We start from the raw sequence: 16,483 nt of genomic DNA, 5'->3' as shown, positions 1-16,483 counted from the left end.
AGGGCTAGTTGAAGGTCACGTGTGGGACCCCCGCGAATCCTATCCTTTCAGATGACCCTCCACCCCCGTTGGAACCTGGAAACATCCAACTTGAAAATCAGGTGAATTTGATCATAGATTATGAAAATATTCCCAATATTTTCAAGACTTAACTCAAATAATTGCCACCCCCTACCCCACATATTATTAAACTGCTCCCCCCACACGTGTTAAAAGGTACAGAACGGTCTACCCCTTCTTTCCCCAGCAAGCATCCCATGGGTCTGAAGTTTTACTTTTAGAACCCCCCTTGAAGCCTTCAAGTATACCCGGTCCCAACAAACATCCAACACCCCACCCCTTCATTTGCTCATCGCAATCTTCGGTGCTGATGAAACTCAAAATCCTTAGCCACCACTACCCCCTTTACAGACTCCCTGGTCAAATTGTACCCAGCCCATCGCAATTGCTACCCCTCCTCGACAGCCTATTGGCTCCGGAAACTACCCCTTCTTTTGTATGTTCACCCTTCGTTTGTACCCTACCCTCAGGCATGCTGCTACTTTGGTTGCTTTTGGATCACGAAATGAAGACCTTCTACTACCCTACCCAAGTAATACACTACCTACCTGTCCCGATCATTTTACAACCCTTACCCTCCAGCACCCCTATCATCCGTACCCCTACCCACACAAGTTCTGATTTTGTATCCGATTGACCTTTCACCCCACCCTCTTTAAGACCAGCATTTCAACGTAAAAGTACCGGAGTATCCATTAAGAGACCACCCTACCCTACAAATAACTGCAATCATTTACCCCACCGTGTACTTTCATGCAAGCCTCCACCCCCCACCCCCTTCACATCATCCCCCGACTGTACGCGGGTATAAGTCTTTCGCCTGCCAAACCAGGCTCCTGCTCCCTCCCTCCCTCCTTTCGTTGCGGACACCTCTCCTCGTCCTCCTCTCCTCTCCTCTCTGTTCTTTCCCTCCTTAAATCTATTTTCTATTCAATAGCTCACTCTTCATTTCCTCTCCTCCTCGCTTTCCTCGCTTTCTCGCTCATCTCTTTCGCTCGGACTACTTGAGTTTTCACGTATCCCATCATGGGTCTCTTGACAGTCGGACAACCCTTATCCTGGAGCAGCACTAAATCGAAAGCTGAGTACATCCGTCAACACGGAATAATCCAATTCGTGAACTCTTACAACAAGTATAAGGATAACAGCAATGCACCCTTCCTTTGGGGTGATGAGGTGTGGATTTGTTGTTCGTCCAGGTTTCCGCTAACGATGCTTCTTTTAGGTCGAATTTTTTGTTTGCCAGATGGAAGAGACCGAGAAGCGTGCGAGATTGCCATTCTCTGCTCCAGAAGTCATTGCGAAGCTGGAATCGATCTCCGAGGAGGCGCTGGATGACTCCGAGGGAGAGGTAATGGCCAAGGAAAAGCTGGCTATCTGGCATCCCGAGTATGCAAACTGGATGATTGAAGCAACTCCAGCTGCTCCATATGACGGAACGTTGGATGGGATCGTGCGGGTACAGGACAACATGGCCAACAGGAGGAAGCTTTTGTTGAGCGTGCTCACCGACGGTCAAGAAGTGTTTACCCTCCCCGTCTTCCCGAGGTTGGGATGCGAATCGTTCACAGTGGAGGACGTGAAACCAGATCCCAATGGAGAAGTTTCCAAGTCGATGTACATTCCTGATGCTTCCATTCAGCCTCATCCGAGGTTTCCAACTCTCACGAGGAACATTAGGGAGCGCAGAGGAGAGAAGGTCCTGATATCAGTCCCTGCGTTCCAGGACAAGAATACTGCGTCAACGATGGAAACACAAGCCAAGAAGATTCTTGATAACGAGGGAGGCAATGAGATCCTTGCACAGCTTGGGGACAACTCTATTTACATGGATGCCATGGCGTTCGGTATGGGGGCAGGATGCCTGCAGGTTACTTTCCAATCCGCGGATGTCTCTCAGGCCCGATTGCTTTACGACCAGCTAGCGGTTCTTGGACCTATCATGTTGGCTATGACCGCAGCAAGTCCCATCTGGAAAGGAATTTTGGCCGACATTGATGCAAGGTGAAGTGAATGGCATGACGCTCTTTGTTGTTGTCTGATGTGTCATGATAGGTGGAATATCATCTCGGCATCTGTAGATGATCGTCCCCGCGAAGAAAGAGGACCAAAAGAATCCTCGGAGAACAAAGTGCTTCCCAAGTCACGTTACTCCACGATTGATTGCTACATCTCTGAGTCGGACATGAACCGGGAGCACTTCAACGACGTTGCGATTCCCATGGACGAAACCTCTTATGAAGATCTCCTCTCGCAAGGAATTGATTCCCGGGTATGTGTTCCTGCTCTGAATCCTCTTCTCGATGCTGAAAGTTTGCTCCAGATGGCTAGGCACGTTGCTCACCTGTTCGTAAGGGACCCGTTGGTCATCTTTGAAGACAAACTCTCCGTCAACAACGAGACTCAAACAGACCACATGGAGAATCTCTGGAGCACCAACTGGAATTCCGTGCGATTCAAGCCTCCTCCTTTGACAAACCCGCATGGGTGAGATTACCGCAGTCTGTGGTTGAGTTTGCTTACCCCAAAGCAGGATCCAATGGCGTGTGGAATTCCGAACCATGGAGCTGGGCTTAACGGATTTTGAGAATGCCGCTTTCTCGAGCTTTATGATCCTCCTTGCGCAAACAATCGGTGAGATATTCTAGGCTGAAGCAGATGGGAAACTTATCATCTTGTTACAGCTGCAAAGAAGCTGGATCTGTACATGCCAATCTCTAAAGTCGATGAGAACATGGATCGTGCTCATAAGAGGAATGCGGTTGAGAACCAGAAGTTTTATTTCAGACAGTGTGTGGATTGTCACCTTAGGTACGTGTATTCTTAGTCTGGATCCTACCAGCCACTAATCTTGCTTATAGGGACGAGAAGCTTGACTCGCGCCCTTGCGTGAAGGAATTCACCATGGATCAAATTGTTAACGGCGATTCGACTCTGGGGATGAAGGGCCTTGTCGGCCTCGTTCGTGACTACGTGAACGAAAGGCCTGGAACCAAGGAAACTCTCTCACGTATCGAACTGTACTTGGACTTCATCTCCCTCAGGGCCAGCGGCAAGATCCCAACCACGGCCGAATGGCTGAGGCAGGAAGTGCTCTCCCATGAAGCGTACAAGTTCGACAGCGTTGTGTCTGAGGAGATCTGCTATGACCTGCTCATCAAGTGCAAAGCGATTGCTGAGGGGCAAGCGAACGACAAGCTGTACGGAAAGCTAGCACCGATGGTTGCGGAGTCATGCTTGACTGGCGATGCACTGACTTGGGTACACCGAGGGCTTCCAGATGAGTCCGAATCGAACGAACCAGCTACCAAGGACATGGTGGGGGCGGGAGAAAGTGAGTCATCAAACATGTTTCAGTCGCCCCTCTCTCCGCGATCCATTCAACGGTTGTGGGACGAGGGCACTGAAGGCTCGGGGGAAGCGACAGAGTCGTTGGGCTCCGTTTGGGGAGGGAACACTGGATATTTTACTTCAAACTGTGACCTCCAATCGGGACATGCGGCGAGATGTGCAGGGTTTGGCCAGCAGTGCGTCTGTTTAGGTTGCACCTGTGCTGTGTGAGAAGCATTTTTTATTGTAAAGTAGATGTAGTGTAGCGCTGTTGAATAGAAATTGTTTGTACTTACCCTTACGATTCCTTCCCATCGTGTCTACCTAGCGTGGTACTTCGTACAGGAATAGAAGGCAAGCTCACTGGCTTGACGTTCACTATTAGACAAGTTGACCTCACTTACAAACCTCTCAGCATCTACATATACATCTATCCCAGTCCATTGTCGGAGACGTAGACTCACTCGTCATTGGTAGACGCAACGCGTGGCCTCTTCCTCTGACCAGGTTGGCAAGCAAGCAGCTCTCTCGGCTCGCTCGCTGCTTCTCTTCGTTTCTTTCGTGTCGGTCGTGTCTCGAGCTTCGACGCGTTGGAAGGGGACGGAGGAGGGCGAGGCCCATGCGCTGCCTGCTCGACGCTCGCAGTGCGAGGGATGACGACCCTGAACCTGGAGGAGGAGGCGGCGAGGATGAAATCGTCTGCGAGCCATTGAGGAGCAAAGAGCCTGCGGATGAGTTGCGCTTCCCCTCCATCCGCCCATCCCATCGCTCTCGCTGCACAGATTGCATGCTCGCACGGCTGTTGCATCTGGTGCCAGAAGCCGCAGGGGCTGCAGGTCTTGTGAACGAGCGAGACGGAGTGGAGGAGGGGCTTCGCGCTGGCCTCAGGATCGTCTTTGACTTCCTCCATCACCGTCATGGCGTACTCGCTCGTGCTCCCTGCTCGTATCCTGCACATGGCGCTCCTGCGGACATTCTTGGCGTACCTCTCGCTGACCTCTTGAGTTATGAAGAGTCGGCTGATCCCGGTGGCAGGTGAATCAGGGCTGAGCAGCTGATCCTTCCTCTTCAGCTCCTCCCTAACTATCTTGGACCAGCTCCTAGTGAGCTGTTGGAAGAGGTCGAGGGGAGAAACGTCGAGGTCGAACAGACTCTTGCCAGCCAACTTGCTGGGATAGCGAGAGTGACTAACGGTCGGAACTCACTGAGAGGGTTCAGACTCTCACCTAATCCCATAGCTTCGAACGAAGTCAACGTCTCCTGCATGGCGGGAGGGCCGTTGGTGAGCGTGAGATGCCTGAGAACAGTTGAGAACAAACCATTGACAACAGGTTATGTCACTTGCCCAGTGCGCTGGGTCGACCTCCTCCAAGAACTCGTGGGCTACACCATTCTTGCCCGCAAGCTCTGTCATGCAGCTGTCCCACTCCTTCCATGAGGTTGCCGCCTGATGGAGCAGGGGGGGAGCAAGTGGACAGGGATAGGGAAATTGGAGAGGGAAGGAAAACATGAAGTGGAAGGTGGCAGAGGAAAGGAAAGGGAGACAAACAGGGGAAGGAAGGGAGATGAAAATCGCGCGAAAGAATGTGAAACAGATTAAGGAATATTTCCAAATCACCTGCGCCTTCCAGAACAAGTCTTCCGTCCCATCGCGTCCAGGCTCACAACTTCGGAACAGCTCTGGCGCTCCCCTACCTGCTCCCATCGGTCACAACGGGCACAAAGAAGCTGGTGGCAGGGATAAGGTCGTACTCCTGCAATGAGCGTTGACGCGCTCTAGCAACCGAGAGCAGCAAAAGAGGATGTCTGCGTGCGATAGACTCTCTTCTACAGCTGGGAGGGTTGCCGAACGACGGTCCGTCAGTACCGTGAGTTTCCCTCGACTCTCGCTCATCCAGTCGCCCAGCTCCGAGCCCTTCACATGGCCCCACAGGTACCTCGCGTTCTCCTCCGTCTCCGCTCCTCCGCCCTCCGGGAGTTCCGCAAAAACCCCTTCATGGCGCCACGTCATGGGAGCATGAAGGGCACAAAGGGTGTCACCTGCTGCGATGGGGATGTTTGACCCATCACTGAGCCAGCTCTCCACAACCATCACCTGCCCTTGGAACCACCTCGACAATCCCAGCGTCAGGTTCCCTAGAGGCTCATGAGGGGTTCCTGACCTGTTCGAGACCCGGAAGAAACTCTGCGAGCGACGAGCTTGGTCAGCAACCTGAGCAGCAGCAAAACTCGCAGCAGTCTCACCTGCCCCAGGACCCTCAGCCCGCAGTGTCGGACCATGTGGGCCATTGCTCCGCTGACAAGACATGCGCGCTTGAACGTCCCCTTCCACGTCCCCTCCACCTCCTCCTCCACATCTCCCCCGCTCCCAGCGTTGCTGATGCAGAAGTCGCGGATCCACGGGCTCAGGGCCCTGAAAGAAGCCTCGTACCTGCTCCTACAGCTTCTCTCCACCTTCTTCCTCGCCATGTAGACAGCATTCGTGGTGGCAGATATCCCAGCTGTCTCCCTCAGCACTTCCTTGAGCTGCTTCACCGTCGGACTGCCTTCAGCTGGAAGGACAGCCTGGCGGAAAACCGGGCAGCTGGTGGACAAGAACTGGGAGGAAGCGGCACCTTGAGCTTCACATCCTCGCTCGTGGACGAGGCAGCTCGACCGGATGTCCACCCAGAAGGACGCGGGCGCTCTGGTCCTGTACATGGTGGCAGCGCTCCTCCTGACAACGATCCTGTACCTGGTGATGCAGGTGAGGGGCGAGCAAGACAAGATGCTCCTGCTAGCTTGCCTGCAACGCTCCGATCCACATCGCATCACATACCCATGACTCCCTGACATGGCTACCCCTTGCCGATCGCAATGCACCCTCTTTCCTCCATGCTGAAAGTTGACTCCCTTGATGTAGGCCGTTGCTTCCTTGCGAGTGCTCCACCCGATCCCTCTGAAGAAGCTCTCGTGGCTCTCGTCCTCTCGTCCGGGCCCACTACTCACTCCCCCCTCCCTCCTCTCCATAACCTTCTCTCTCTGATCCTCCTCCTCCTACACCGAAGCCTCCTCGTCTTCGTCCTCCCACTCCCCCGACCTGCTTGAATCAACCTGACCCATTTTACTGGGCAGTCTCGGGAGTACCCCACGGGTCCCGTTGCACCCCCTTTTTATAAGAGCTAAGCAGGGGTAGTACATCAGGTGCATCAAGAGGCGCAATGGCTGCCCTGCGACGAGCAGCAGGTGAGGAGATGGAAGAGGAGAAGAGGAGAGAAGACGAGCAGCAAACAAGAGACAAGAGAGAGGAGAAAGTATCCCAGCCTCTCCTACGCACTCTTGGTTCTCTCCAGAGAGAGAGAGGCAGGTTGATAGCTAGGGAAAGGCCCTGTACAGGAGCGAGGGGGGAATCAGGGAGGTAGGCTCGGTTACACAAACCAGGGCAAGAAAGGGAGGGTCCAGTGTAGGAGACGATGAGAGACGGGATGAAGGACGAGTGAGGGAGCAGAGCTGCGCGAAAAGTGGCTCCCTCGAGCGAATGAGCAGAAGGGATGAGTTTTGTATCTCTGACCAGACCTGCTTGTGCCCAGTGGCGAGCAAGGAGTACCTGCAGACCACCAAGATCCCTACCTATCACTTTCAGGATTCGCTCCCTCGGCTGCCCATTCCCGAGTTGAAGGACACGTCACATCGGTTCCTCGAGTCCGCGCGGCCGCTCGTCAGTCCCAGCGAGCTGAACGTCACTCAGAAAGTGCTGAATGAGTTTGTTGGCGGGGCAGGGAAGCAGCTGCAAGATGCCATAGTGGAGAGAGAGAAGAAGCGATACTCGAGCTTCATCACGCAGCCATGGTTCGACATGTACCTTGAGAACAGATCTCCCCTCCCCCTCAACATCAACCCTCAGCTCACTCTCTTGGACGATCCCTTGCCCGACAAGAACGATCAGGCGTGCAGAGCTGCGATCCTCACGTGGTCGTCTGCTCGATTCTTCCGCACTCTCATGGATGGGCACCTGATGCCTGACATGTTCCACACGCAGAAGTGTATGGGGGGAACCGGCACGGGTTTCTTCCAGTTCTTGAACGGCAAGGGTGGTAGTCCCCAATTTGAAACAGTCTGTGCGATGACTCCGAGAAATCTAGCATTCTACGCTGCCTACATCTATGGGACTTACCCGTTGGACATGTCGCAGTATCAGAACTTGTTTCAGTCCACTCGCGTTCCAATGCCAGGAAAAGACAAGCTGATCAAGTATGATAAGTCCAGGCATGTCGTGATCCAGCGAGGGACTGAGTTTTGGTCTCTGGATGTTTTGGACGAGAATGGCAATGTGATATCAGCAGATCAAATTCTCAGTGGAATACAGCACATCCTCTCTACGCCCGTCAAGTATGAGAACCCCAGTGTTGGGATCTTGACCACGATGGACAGGAATGAATGGGCTGCGGTAAGCTGTGAATGAAGAAGGAGCTCGTTGAAGTACCATCGCAGGCCAGAAGCAAGATAATAGAGTCCAGCGCTAATGCAGAGAGTCTCGAGGTCTATTTGCCGAGCTTCGAATCTCCTGAGCTAAAGTTGAGAGCCCAGGCGATTGACAGCGCCATGTTTGTGATCTGCTTGGAGGACCACGTACCAGTCGATTACGTCGATCAGCAGAACTCTTTCCTGCACGGTTCTGCGAAGAACAGGTCTCCTGTATCACCATACTTTTGACCCTGTGCTGATTGCTCTTAAGATGGTTCGACAAGAGCTTTCAGATGATCGTTCAGCCCAAGTGAGCTCGGAATAGTTTCGTTTCCTCGGCTTTTGACCATCACATGGCAGTGGAAGGGCTGGAATCAATTTCGAGCACTCCTGGGGTGACGGTGTTGCAGTCCTACGATATTTCAATGAGGTGACGATAAAAACCTTCGGCTGATGTGGTCGGTTGATTGGGTTCACAGATCTATGACGATAGCTCAAAGGCCCCGTGCCCGCAGCCCCAAACCCACCCAAAGGTTTCATTTCATATGACACCTTGTCAATGTCGTCTGCTTATCACATGGAAGGCCCCGAGAAAGCTGGAGTTTAAGATTTCCAATGAAGTCAGAGCGATCATTGACAAGGTTTGAATGAGCACGCTCCGAGCACGATGGGTCCGATGAGATAAACATTCAGGCGGAGAAGGACTTCGATAACACTCGCTCCTCAGTCGCTACTCACCTGCTGGAAGTCCCAGGTCTGTCGAGGACCCTCCAGCGCCATCTGCGTACTCTGAGCATCTGAATGCAGGTTTCACCTCATCGTACATCTCGCAGAAAGGTCTGGGGCTAGACGGGACTCTACAGATGTCGTTTCAGCTCGCCTACTTCAGGGTGAGCTCCTGTCTCGTCCTCCGAGAAGTCACTCACTTTTTGACAAGCTCTTCGGACATTCCGCCTCAACGTACGAGAGCGCAAACCAATCTGCGTTCAAGCACGGGTAGGTTCTTGCTGGGAGATGGGAAAACTCCAGCTGACTCTCGAGCAGGAGGACGGAAACTATCCGCTCGGCCACTCCCGAGTCTGATGCGATGTGCAAGACCTTTTTCTCCAAGTCTTCGACGAGGCCAGAGAAGGAAGAAGGTCCCATGTCTCCTCTCTCTCTCTCGCCTCTGACAGCCGCGCGGCAGCTCTCCGCAAGGCTGTCAAGCAGCATGGCGTCATCACCCGCAACGCTCTTATGGGTCCGTTGCCCCCGGGCTGCCACGTCGCTGACTTGCAGGCCATCAGGAAAAGGGTGGGACAGACACATGTTCGCCCTGAAGCACGAGGCCCTCAAGAGCGGTTTGAAAACTCCCGCCATCTTCCAAGATGAGGCATACACCCGCCTGTCGGAGATCATCCTCTCCACCTCCACCTTGACGTCTCCCAACATCCAAGGAGGAGGGTTCGGACCCGTCGGGCCCAAGTGCTACGGGATTGGGTGAGAGGAGCGTGGGATGGCGTGCGGCTCACTGTGGGTAAAGGTACACCACTGGGAAGCTCAGAGGAATCGACGGGGCCAATCCCTTCGGTGGGGGAAAGAATGCGAGCGTGGACGGGTTTGCTTCCTCTGTGATGACGTACAAGAATGAGAGGTACGTCTCGAGATATGAGTATGAGTATGAGTATGAGTATGATGATGATGATGATGATGGTGGTGGTGGTGGTGGTGATGATGATGATGGTGGTGGTGGTGGTGAAACGGCCACGACTACATGCGAGAAGGACTGACGTGGACTTTGACATTTTGTTTTGCCAACTGACGACTTTGCAGAGACGGTCAGGCGTTTGTGGACAGCATGGAACTTTCAATCAGAGACATCTGCGAGGTGCTGGACGGAAAGTGAAGCAAGGGAGGAGGACAGCACTCTATGTTACAGGACGAGGCGAAGAAAAACTCCTCAGCTGTGCTTGAGTAGAATAGCCTGAAGGGACGAGGCGTCACTGTGTGAAAGGAGGGGAGGGAGGAGGGGAGGGAGGAGGAAGAAAGAGAGTCAGGCAATCGAGGACTGTAGAAGAGAGGCCTAGCAGTGCGGGGGAGACCGATCGTACCTGCCCATCGTGCGGCTTTCGCATGGGGTTTGAAAATTTGTCGGGGGAGAAGTCGGAGGCCATAGAGGAGGTGGCGGCTTCCACCACGACGACTTCCTGCATCCCTGCCCTCTTTCGCTCAGCCCTGCCCCATCCCTCCGACACGTCATCACCCGGAAAGAGTGGACGCTTCCGATGCTCCGTGAGCTGGGAGCTCTCTTCCAGCAGAGCTGCAGCTGGGGTCAAGGAGCTGGGATACCTCTCCTGCTCCTGCACACCTGTCTCCTGCAGCCAGCAGAAGAAGTCTGCTGCTCCGCTCTCCTCCTTCTCCGTGACGGGGCGGCCCCAGGAGACGATGGGAGTCCTTGTCGGCCGAGGGGACAGGACAGGATTCCCTGCTAGGAAGTTCAAGATGCACAGAGGTCCCTTCCCGCTTTCTCCTCCACCTGTTTCCTGCACGTTCGAGCCCGAGGACGCGTCCTCGTCGACTGCTCGTTCCAGTCGTGAAGGGTGAGCAGGAGAACAGGATGAGATAAAGAGGAGAATGGGGCATGGCAAGCAAGAGGAGGAGGAGAAGGAGGAGGAGGACAAGGAGGAGGAGAGGAGGTGGAGGAGGTAAGGCTGGGACCTCCGCTCTTGATGCCGTTGGGATTGTGTGGCACCTGCCAGCAGCATGAGAAAGCTTTCTCCCTTATGATCAACAGACTGCTGGATCCAAGGTGTCGGAGGAAGTTGTACGTGGGCCCTGAGGGAGCGATTCAGATGATGAGGAGGGAACCAAGGAGAGTGGGAAGAGGCGAGGAGGAAGAGAGGAGGGAGGGAGGAAGTGAGGAGGAGGGGGAAAGGAGGGCGGCAAGCAGGTTGGGACAGGAAGGGCGCATGGATCCATGGGTGGGAAGTTTAGAGAGCGACAGTATAGGCAAGGGAGCCATGACGAGAGTGGGGCTGAAGGAGGGGGGGCCGGGGGGGGGAGGTATGGGAGGTAGGAGGAGACGCACAAGGGAAGGAGGAGAGAAGACGCCGACCTGATGCGATTGAGCCATAAAGGTCTCGTCGGTGATGGCAACTCCTGCGAACCGCAAACGATCCTGAATCACGCGTGAGATCCCTGCTGCTGCTGCTGCTGCTGCTGCTGCTGCTGCTGCTGCTGCTGCTGCTGCTGCTGCTGCTGCTGCCTTCCAGTTCTGCTCTCTTCTTTCATCTCCTCTACTCCTTCACTCTGCATTTTCTTGTACACCTCTTCCTCCTCCGCTGACCTCATTTAATGGAGGAAAATCCCAGTCTTGCTGGAGGGTATGTGCCCTGCTCCCTGAGTGCAAAAGCAGTTCAGATACAAGAGAAGGGAGATACAGCATAAGCCGAAGAGCAGACAGGTAAGAGGCAAGCAAGAGGATGAAGAAAGGGACGAGGGAGGAAGGAGAAGAGCGGGAAAGGAAGGACAAAGGGGAGGAGGAAAGGAAAGAAGGAAAAAGGAGCAGGTGAGATGAGGAAGGGAAGGCAGGAGCCGGGGGAAAGCAGGCAAAAGAGGATTCGTGAAATCTGCAGACCTTGAGGAGGATGGCGGATGTATGGAGGATGATGGGAGGAGAGAGTCGGTCTTGACCAGGACTTGTCAACTCGTCAGCCGTTTGACCCGCAGTCGTCGCACTTGACAACCTTTGACTTGCAGTCGAACGCTGGAATGGGAGAAGCAACTGTGTCCCCCTGAGAGAAGGCGTCATGCTGCAGACCTTGCTCTTCCTCCTCCTCCTCCTCCTCCTCCTCCTTCATCAGTACCGCCACAACCCTCTCCTCCTCCTCCTCCTCCTCATCATCATCGTCATCATCGTAATCGATGTGACCATCATCAGTAACAGCGACATCCATCACGACGAAACCAACAACAGCAGCATCGTCATCGTCAGACTTTTCGTAATTGTTCTTGTCTTTTCCATCACAGTCTCCATCATCATCATAACTTCCGTCTCAACATCATCTGATCTGATGTCATGATCATCATCATCTCACTTGCAAATACGGATCGTTGAGAAACATTTCCAGACTGAGCGATCTGCTCCCCTTGGCCAGCCCAAAGACGCGGGGGATTTCTTTCGCCTGCCACAGAGGTGAACGACAGGTAGAAGAGATGGTGAGAGTAGACGAAGCTCACTGCCATGAAGAAGAGTTCCACGTTGCCATGTCCGAGCTAGCAGGCAAGACAACAATCAGCGGGGTGGGGTATAGAAGCTCTTCCCGCTCACGTCCTGCAAGACGTGAAGAACTTTTGGCCTGGCGTTGAGACAGTCGAAGAGTTTTATCGAGTGATCGCTGCATGTGGAGGGAGGGAAGAAGGAAGGGAGGGAACGAGGGAGGGAACGAGAGAGGGAAGAAGGGAGGGAGGGAGGGAGAGAGGGAAGAAGGGAGGGAGGGAGGGAGAGAGGGAGGGAGGGAGGGAGAGCCGTCAGTACTAAGAAGAATTCAGTAGCGATGAAAACATCGCCATTGACATCAGGACAAAAGTAGAAATCGCACAGCATGCGGTACAAGCGCCCATCAGCAGTCATCTACTCTCTCCACCTCCAGACATCATTCAACAGGGACTGCACAACAACCATGTCTCAGGTACATCTCAAACAACCTCGTAATCACGTTGTCCTTGGATCCATGAATGATCAGCGTCGGGCAGATCACCTTGTCAATGAACTGACGCACTCAGTCCGGTCAGTAGAAGGAGGAAGAGTCGACTCAGACACGACCTGGTCGGAAGGGAAAATGTCCGGCCCCTCAGCTAGCAACCATGCCGTGATCTGACCGCACAAGTCAGCCTTATGTCCTCTTCCTCTCCTCCTTCTCTGCCTGTCCCGCGTGCTCCCGGACGAGATCCTGAGTGGCCGTCAGCTAGTCGTCAGCTGGACTTCTCGTCACCTTCACGCTCGTGAAAGGGCTCAACAGCGCGAGACCCCCGATGGGCAACTCCGAGGCTACCAAGCTAGCATCACACTTGCAGCCTCAATTTCTCCTCTCCCCTCGCACCCCTCTCCCTTCCTCCTCTCGCTTTCCTACCCTCCTTGTCTCCCTCCCCTACTACCTTCCTTGTCTCCCTCCCCTACCCTCCTTGTCTCCATTTCTCTTCCCTGCTCTCTCCCTCTCCCTCTCCCATCCTCTCCCCGCCCATCCTTTTCCGCCCAATGCTCTCACCGAGTCTAATTGCAACTCCTGTTCCCACAGATCGCCCCACCAGCAGGATCTAGGAGCCTGTCACGCGATCTTCACAACCCTCCTCCTCCTCTCACCTTTTCCGGCTTCCAGCACAGACCATGAAGAGCAAAGTGATACGCAGATCTCACGTTTGCTAACACGCTCTCCTCGTTTGCTCTGGCAACTCCATCACAGCACCATCGTCCTCGTCCTCGCAGTTCAACCTGCCGCCGGCCATCCCATACCCTGAAGTGACAAGCGCAGGTCAACGCCTTCGACACCTTCACGACTCTTCTCACCAGGGTACTCTGGCACAAGGACGTGCATCCGCATGGCGGTAGAGAACCAGCAGATGAGCTTCAAGCTGTGCGTCAAAGAGAGTGGAGCACGACAGGATACAGAGAAACTCCTCACGTCATGTAGTGCTCCCAAGTCCTGCAAGGCAAGTGAAGTGTGAGGCGGGTCCACCATGGCGCAAGTTTGTGACCTCAGCGTTTGCATGGCAGTAGATCGCAAGGTAGGACGAAAAGTCTGCCTATCGTCAAACGTCTCATCCTGCACACCCTTTCGCTCTTCACCCGTCTCCTCCTCCTCCTCCTCCTGCTTCTCCGGATTCCTCGTGATAAGCAGCTGCTAGCCATGTGAGCTCATGGATGGTGGCTGACGGTACACTAACGCAAGGGAAGACGTTTCCTTCGAGCCCAGCGACGCAGAGCAGCCGACCAGGGAATGAATCCCACTTGTAGGAGGCTGAGGGAGGACGATGTTAGCAGGTACAACAAGTAGACCAACATCAAGTTCACCTTGTGGCGATGGGAAGATGAAGTTGTTGAGGAGAGCATCGCGCTTCACGTCGAACAAGACGTTCATGGTGTTGGAGGATAGAGAGATAGAGAGTGATCTCCAAGGTAGGAGAAGACGTTGCGGGGATCGTATGATATAGTGACCTCGATTTCTACCTCTCAACTATCCTGTTGCCTGGATCTTTTCCCCACCCCTCCTCTCTCCTCCCCTCCCCTCCTCCTTTCTCCTCTTCTCTCCCCTCCTCCTCTCTCCCTCTTCTCTGTTCCTGTCTCCTCTTCTCTTCTCTCTTCCTGTCTCCTCTCCTCTCCTCTCCTTTCTCCTCTCTCTTGTGTCCCGTCCTGTCTTCCTGTCTTCCTGTTCATCGCACCGCCATCGCCTTCGCCTCTCCCTCTGAAATGCAGGTGATCGTTCGAAGTTCTGATTCGGGAAAAAAATGTCCCGCCAAATCTGAATTTGAAATTTGATCTATTGTCCAAAATTTGAAAAATTCAGAGTTTTGTGCTGCACAAATTGTGCAATTGAAAAAAGATTTCAAACTGATGAGCGACGACAAACATTGTGAAGGAGAAGGGGACGAAGGAGGGGAGGGGAGAGGAGAGGAGAGGAGAGGAGGAGAGGAGAGGAGAGGAGAGGAGAGGAGAGGAGAGGAGAGGAGAGGAGGAGAGGAGAGGAGAGGAGAGGAGAGGAGAGGAGAGGAGAGGAAAGGAGGAGAGGATAGCCGAACGAACAAAGCATAACGGGAGGAAGGAGGAAGGAGAGGAAGGAGAGGAGGGGAGAGGAGAGGAGCAGGGAACAAAGCGAGCCGAGTGTACTTGCTGTGAACGCGGGGTAGCTGTTGAAAGTTCCAGGGGGAGGGGAGACGTGATGTAGGGGAGGATCGTCAGAGTTGGCAGGAGCAACTTTCTGATGGAAGAATCCATCTACAAGCTTGTCCTCGTGTGCCTGTGCTTCATATGGGGCCTTACAAGGCTGGAGAACGGAGACAAGGAGCTAAACTTTCGGGTACTCCGTCCTGTTTGATGCCGGCTCCTCAGTCTGAATGTTCTCTCTTCCAGATTGCCCAACGAGCCTCGTCTTTCAAGGCTCGAGTCGCTTACTTGCAACATCAGGTGCCTTACCCTCCGCTCTTCATCGTCGCTGTCAGTCATAAGGCGATTTGTAGCAAGATGAAGATCAGAAGATGGCGGAGAAATCTACACAGCTTGCAGGAGGAGAACCATCTCAAGCTGTCAGAGTGTGCAGGCCAACACGTCCATGACCTTGTCTTGACGCTGTTGGCTGACAAGGCGACTGAAGGAGAAGCTCCGAGGACCCTCGCAAGTTTGTGCATGGAGACAGAAAAGGCAAGACGAGCTACCGTGGGAAGTTTGATTGACGTATGACCTCAGAAGAAGCAGAGCATGAGAAGTTGCACGAGGCGGCATGTGATGAACGCAAGTGAGACGAAGACGCTGCGAGATGGGCAGGTTGAAGAGATCGAGAGCAGGTGCTGCAAGGATGGAAGAAGCGCCTTTCTGATCAGTGCAGGAAGATTTGGCAAGCTTCTGGTCCCTGTCGAGGACAGAGAGATCGGTCTTCCCCTCAGTCTGTACGGCAAGAGTCAAAGTGCCCTTGGTGCACCGATTGTGACGTCACATGCAGGAGAGTGGTGTAATGGAGAGACAGCTTTTCTCGCTGACCTCGTCGATGCTGTTGATCAAGTGGTTGAAGTTGGTGCCAAGTTTGGCGGTCGGACTCTTGCGCTCGCAGAGTCGAGGAGGAGGAGAAGAAGGAAGTGGGTGACAGGTACGAGGGAGTTCGTCGTGTTCGAGAGCGATCAGTTTCTGTTCCAGCTGCTCTGCGGTGAGGGGAGGTGGTTGAGAGGTCGGGGAGGACTGAGAGGAAAGCAGCAAACCTTGTCAAGAACCGGCTGATGTCTCTCGTACATCCTTTCCTCGTTGTTCTTGGCCGCTTCGGAGGTCAGAGAGTGACGGAGAGGCAGGAGGAGGCTTGTTTCAGCTTGGATTCCTACGATGTGATGGAAAACTCCTTGATCTACTTCTCTACCCAGGTCTGCTCTTCCTATTCCTAGTCTCTTGGCCAGCTGATGTCCGGCATCAGATGGCAGCCATGAAAGTGCTCAACGAAAGCGTCAGGACCCTTGAGAGGTTGTGAAGGTGGTGAAGTGACATTGAGACAAGTGAAGTCCGTCTTGTCAAGGTTCCTTCCTTGTGTCTACGTCGAAGATGTGAGTCAGAAGGCTGCGAAGAAGATTGAGAGTCTTCTACAAGGTTTTCACTCTGATACACTCACATACTCTCCCTAGTCATTGTCATTGTAAATAATCGTCATTGTAATCATCATCATCATCATCATCATTATCATCATCATTATCATCATCATCGCTAGTTACATCTTCGTTTGCTGTCACCATCTTCTGCCACTGCATCATCTATCTTCTCACTAACGGATGGACAGGAGTATGGCCTGTCCACTGTATGTCTCGCAAGGTTGCGATCTTCTCTCCTCCTCTCCTCTCCTCTCCTCTCCTCTCCTCTCCTCTCCTCTCCTCTCCTCTCCTGTTCTACCTCTCCTCTCCTCTCCTCTCCTCTCCTCTCCTC

General features: G+C 53.7%; 5 protein-coding genes across 5 annotated transcripts; 3 read left to right on the top strand and 2 right to left on the bottom strand.

The window, feature by feature from the left end:
* Positions 1-914: 914 nt before the first annotated feature.
* On the top strand, positions 915-3,687 carry GUITHDRAFT_164565 (hypothetical protein). Its single transcript, XM_005827779.1, has 8 exons — positions 915-1,236; positions 1,286-2,064; positions 2,116-2,332; positions 2,384-2,547; positions 2,594-2,694; positions 2,745-2,871; positions 2,922-3,290; positions 3,341-3,687. The coding sequence occupies exons 1-8, from the start codon at positions 1,087-1,089 to the stop codon at positions 3,342-3,344; spliced, it is 1,911 nt and encodes a 636-aa protein (XP_005827836.1). The 5' UTR covers positions 915-1,086; the 3' UTR covers positions 3,345-3,687.
* A 163-nt stretch (positions 3,688-3,850) lies between these two features.
* GUITHDRAFT_142472 (hypothetical protein) lies at positions 3,851-6,090 on the bottom strand (the record flags this gene model as incomplete). The annotated part of the gene is made up of 8 exons (XM_005827778.1): positions 3,851-4,559; positions 4,617-4,687; positions 4,754-4,837; positions 5,009-5,057; positions 5,086-5,144; positions 5,258-5,382; positions 5,431-5,602; positions 5,635-6,090. 8 exons carry the CDS (start codon positions 6,088-6,090, stop codon positions 3,851-3,853), a joined length of 1,725 nt encoding a protein of 574 aa, XP_005827835.1.
* Positions 6,091-6,907: 817 nt separating this feature from the next.
* Positions 6,908-9,316, top strand: GUITHDRAFT_75247 (hypothetical protein; the record flags this gene model as incomplete). Its single annotated transcript, XM_005827777.1, has 13 exons — positions 6,908-7,816; positions 7,861-7,908; positions 7,957-8,057; positions 8,105-8,143; positions 8,194-8,263; positions 8,313-8,366; positions 8,418-8,474; positions 8,527-8,587; positions 8,641-8,723; positions 8,771-8,829; positions 8,878-8,972; positions 9,020-9,073; positions 9,120-9,316. 13 exons carry the CDS (start codon positions 6,908-6,910, stop codon positions 9,314-9,316), a joined length of 1,827 nt encoding a protein of 608 aa, XP_005827834.1.
* Positions 9,317-11,522: 2,206 nt separating this feature from the next.
* On the bottom strand, positions 11,523-13,949 carry GUITHDRAFT_142470 (hypothetical protein; the record flags this gene model as incomplete). The annotated part of the gene is made up of 14 exons (XM_005827776.1): positions 11,523-11,606; positions 11,910-11,996; positions 12,052-12,087; positions 12,143-12,209; positions 12,520-12,584; positions 12,638-12,688; positions 12,807-12,862; positions 13,080-13,128; positions 13,175-13,256; positions 13,304-13,325; positions 13,379-13,443; positions 13,494-13,514; positions 13,658-13,829; positions 13,883-13,949. The coding sequence occupies 14 exons, from the start codon at positions 13,947-13,949 to the stop codon at positions 11,523-11,525; spliced, it is 924 nt and encodes a 307-aa protein (XP_005827833.1).
* Positions 13,950-14,789: 840 nt separating this feature from the next.
* Positions 14,790-16,037, top strand: GUITHDRAFT_113114 (hypothetical protein; the record flags this gene model as incomplete). Its single annotated transcript, XM_005827775.1, has 5 exons — positions 14,790-14,885; positions 14,939-14,992; positions 15,272-15,725; positions 15,773-15,933; positions 15,984-16,037. 5 exons carry the CDS (start codon positions 14,790-14,792, stop codon positions 16,035-16,037), a joined length of 819 nt encoding a protein of 272 aa, XP_005827832.1.
* Between the last annotated feature and the right edge of the window lie 446 nt (positions 16,038-16,483).

The sequence above is a fragment of the Guillardia theta genome, assembly GCF_000315625.1.
Source record: "Guillardia theta CCMP2712 unplaced genomic scaffold GUITHscaffold_64, whole genome shotgun sequence".
Lineage (NCBI taxonomy): Eukaryota > Cryptophyceae > Pyrenomonadales > Geminigeraceae > Guillardia > Guillardia theta.
The sequence above is the reverse complement of the archived record's forward strand: the minus strand, read 5'-3'. Positions and strand labels throughout refer to the sequence as shown.

What these genes read in the sequence shown, in the direction of transcription:
- GUITHDRAFT_164565 (XM_005827779.1), top strand. Translation starts at nt 1,087, where the DNA reads ATGGGTCTCTTGACAGTCGGACAACCCTTATCCTGGAGCAGCACTAAA. An exon ending in CCTCCTTGCGCAAACAATCG is followed by an intron (nt 2,695 to 2,744) that starts GTGAGATATTCT and finishes ATCTTGTTACAG; the next exon opens with CTGCAAAGAAGCTGGATCTG. An exon ending in TGTGTGGATTGTCACCTTAG is followed by an intron (nt 2,872 to 2,921) that starts GTACGTGTATTC and finishes TCTTGCTTATAG; the next exon opens with GGACGAGAAGCTTGACTCGC.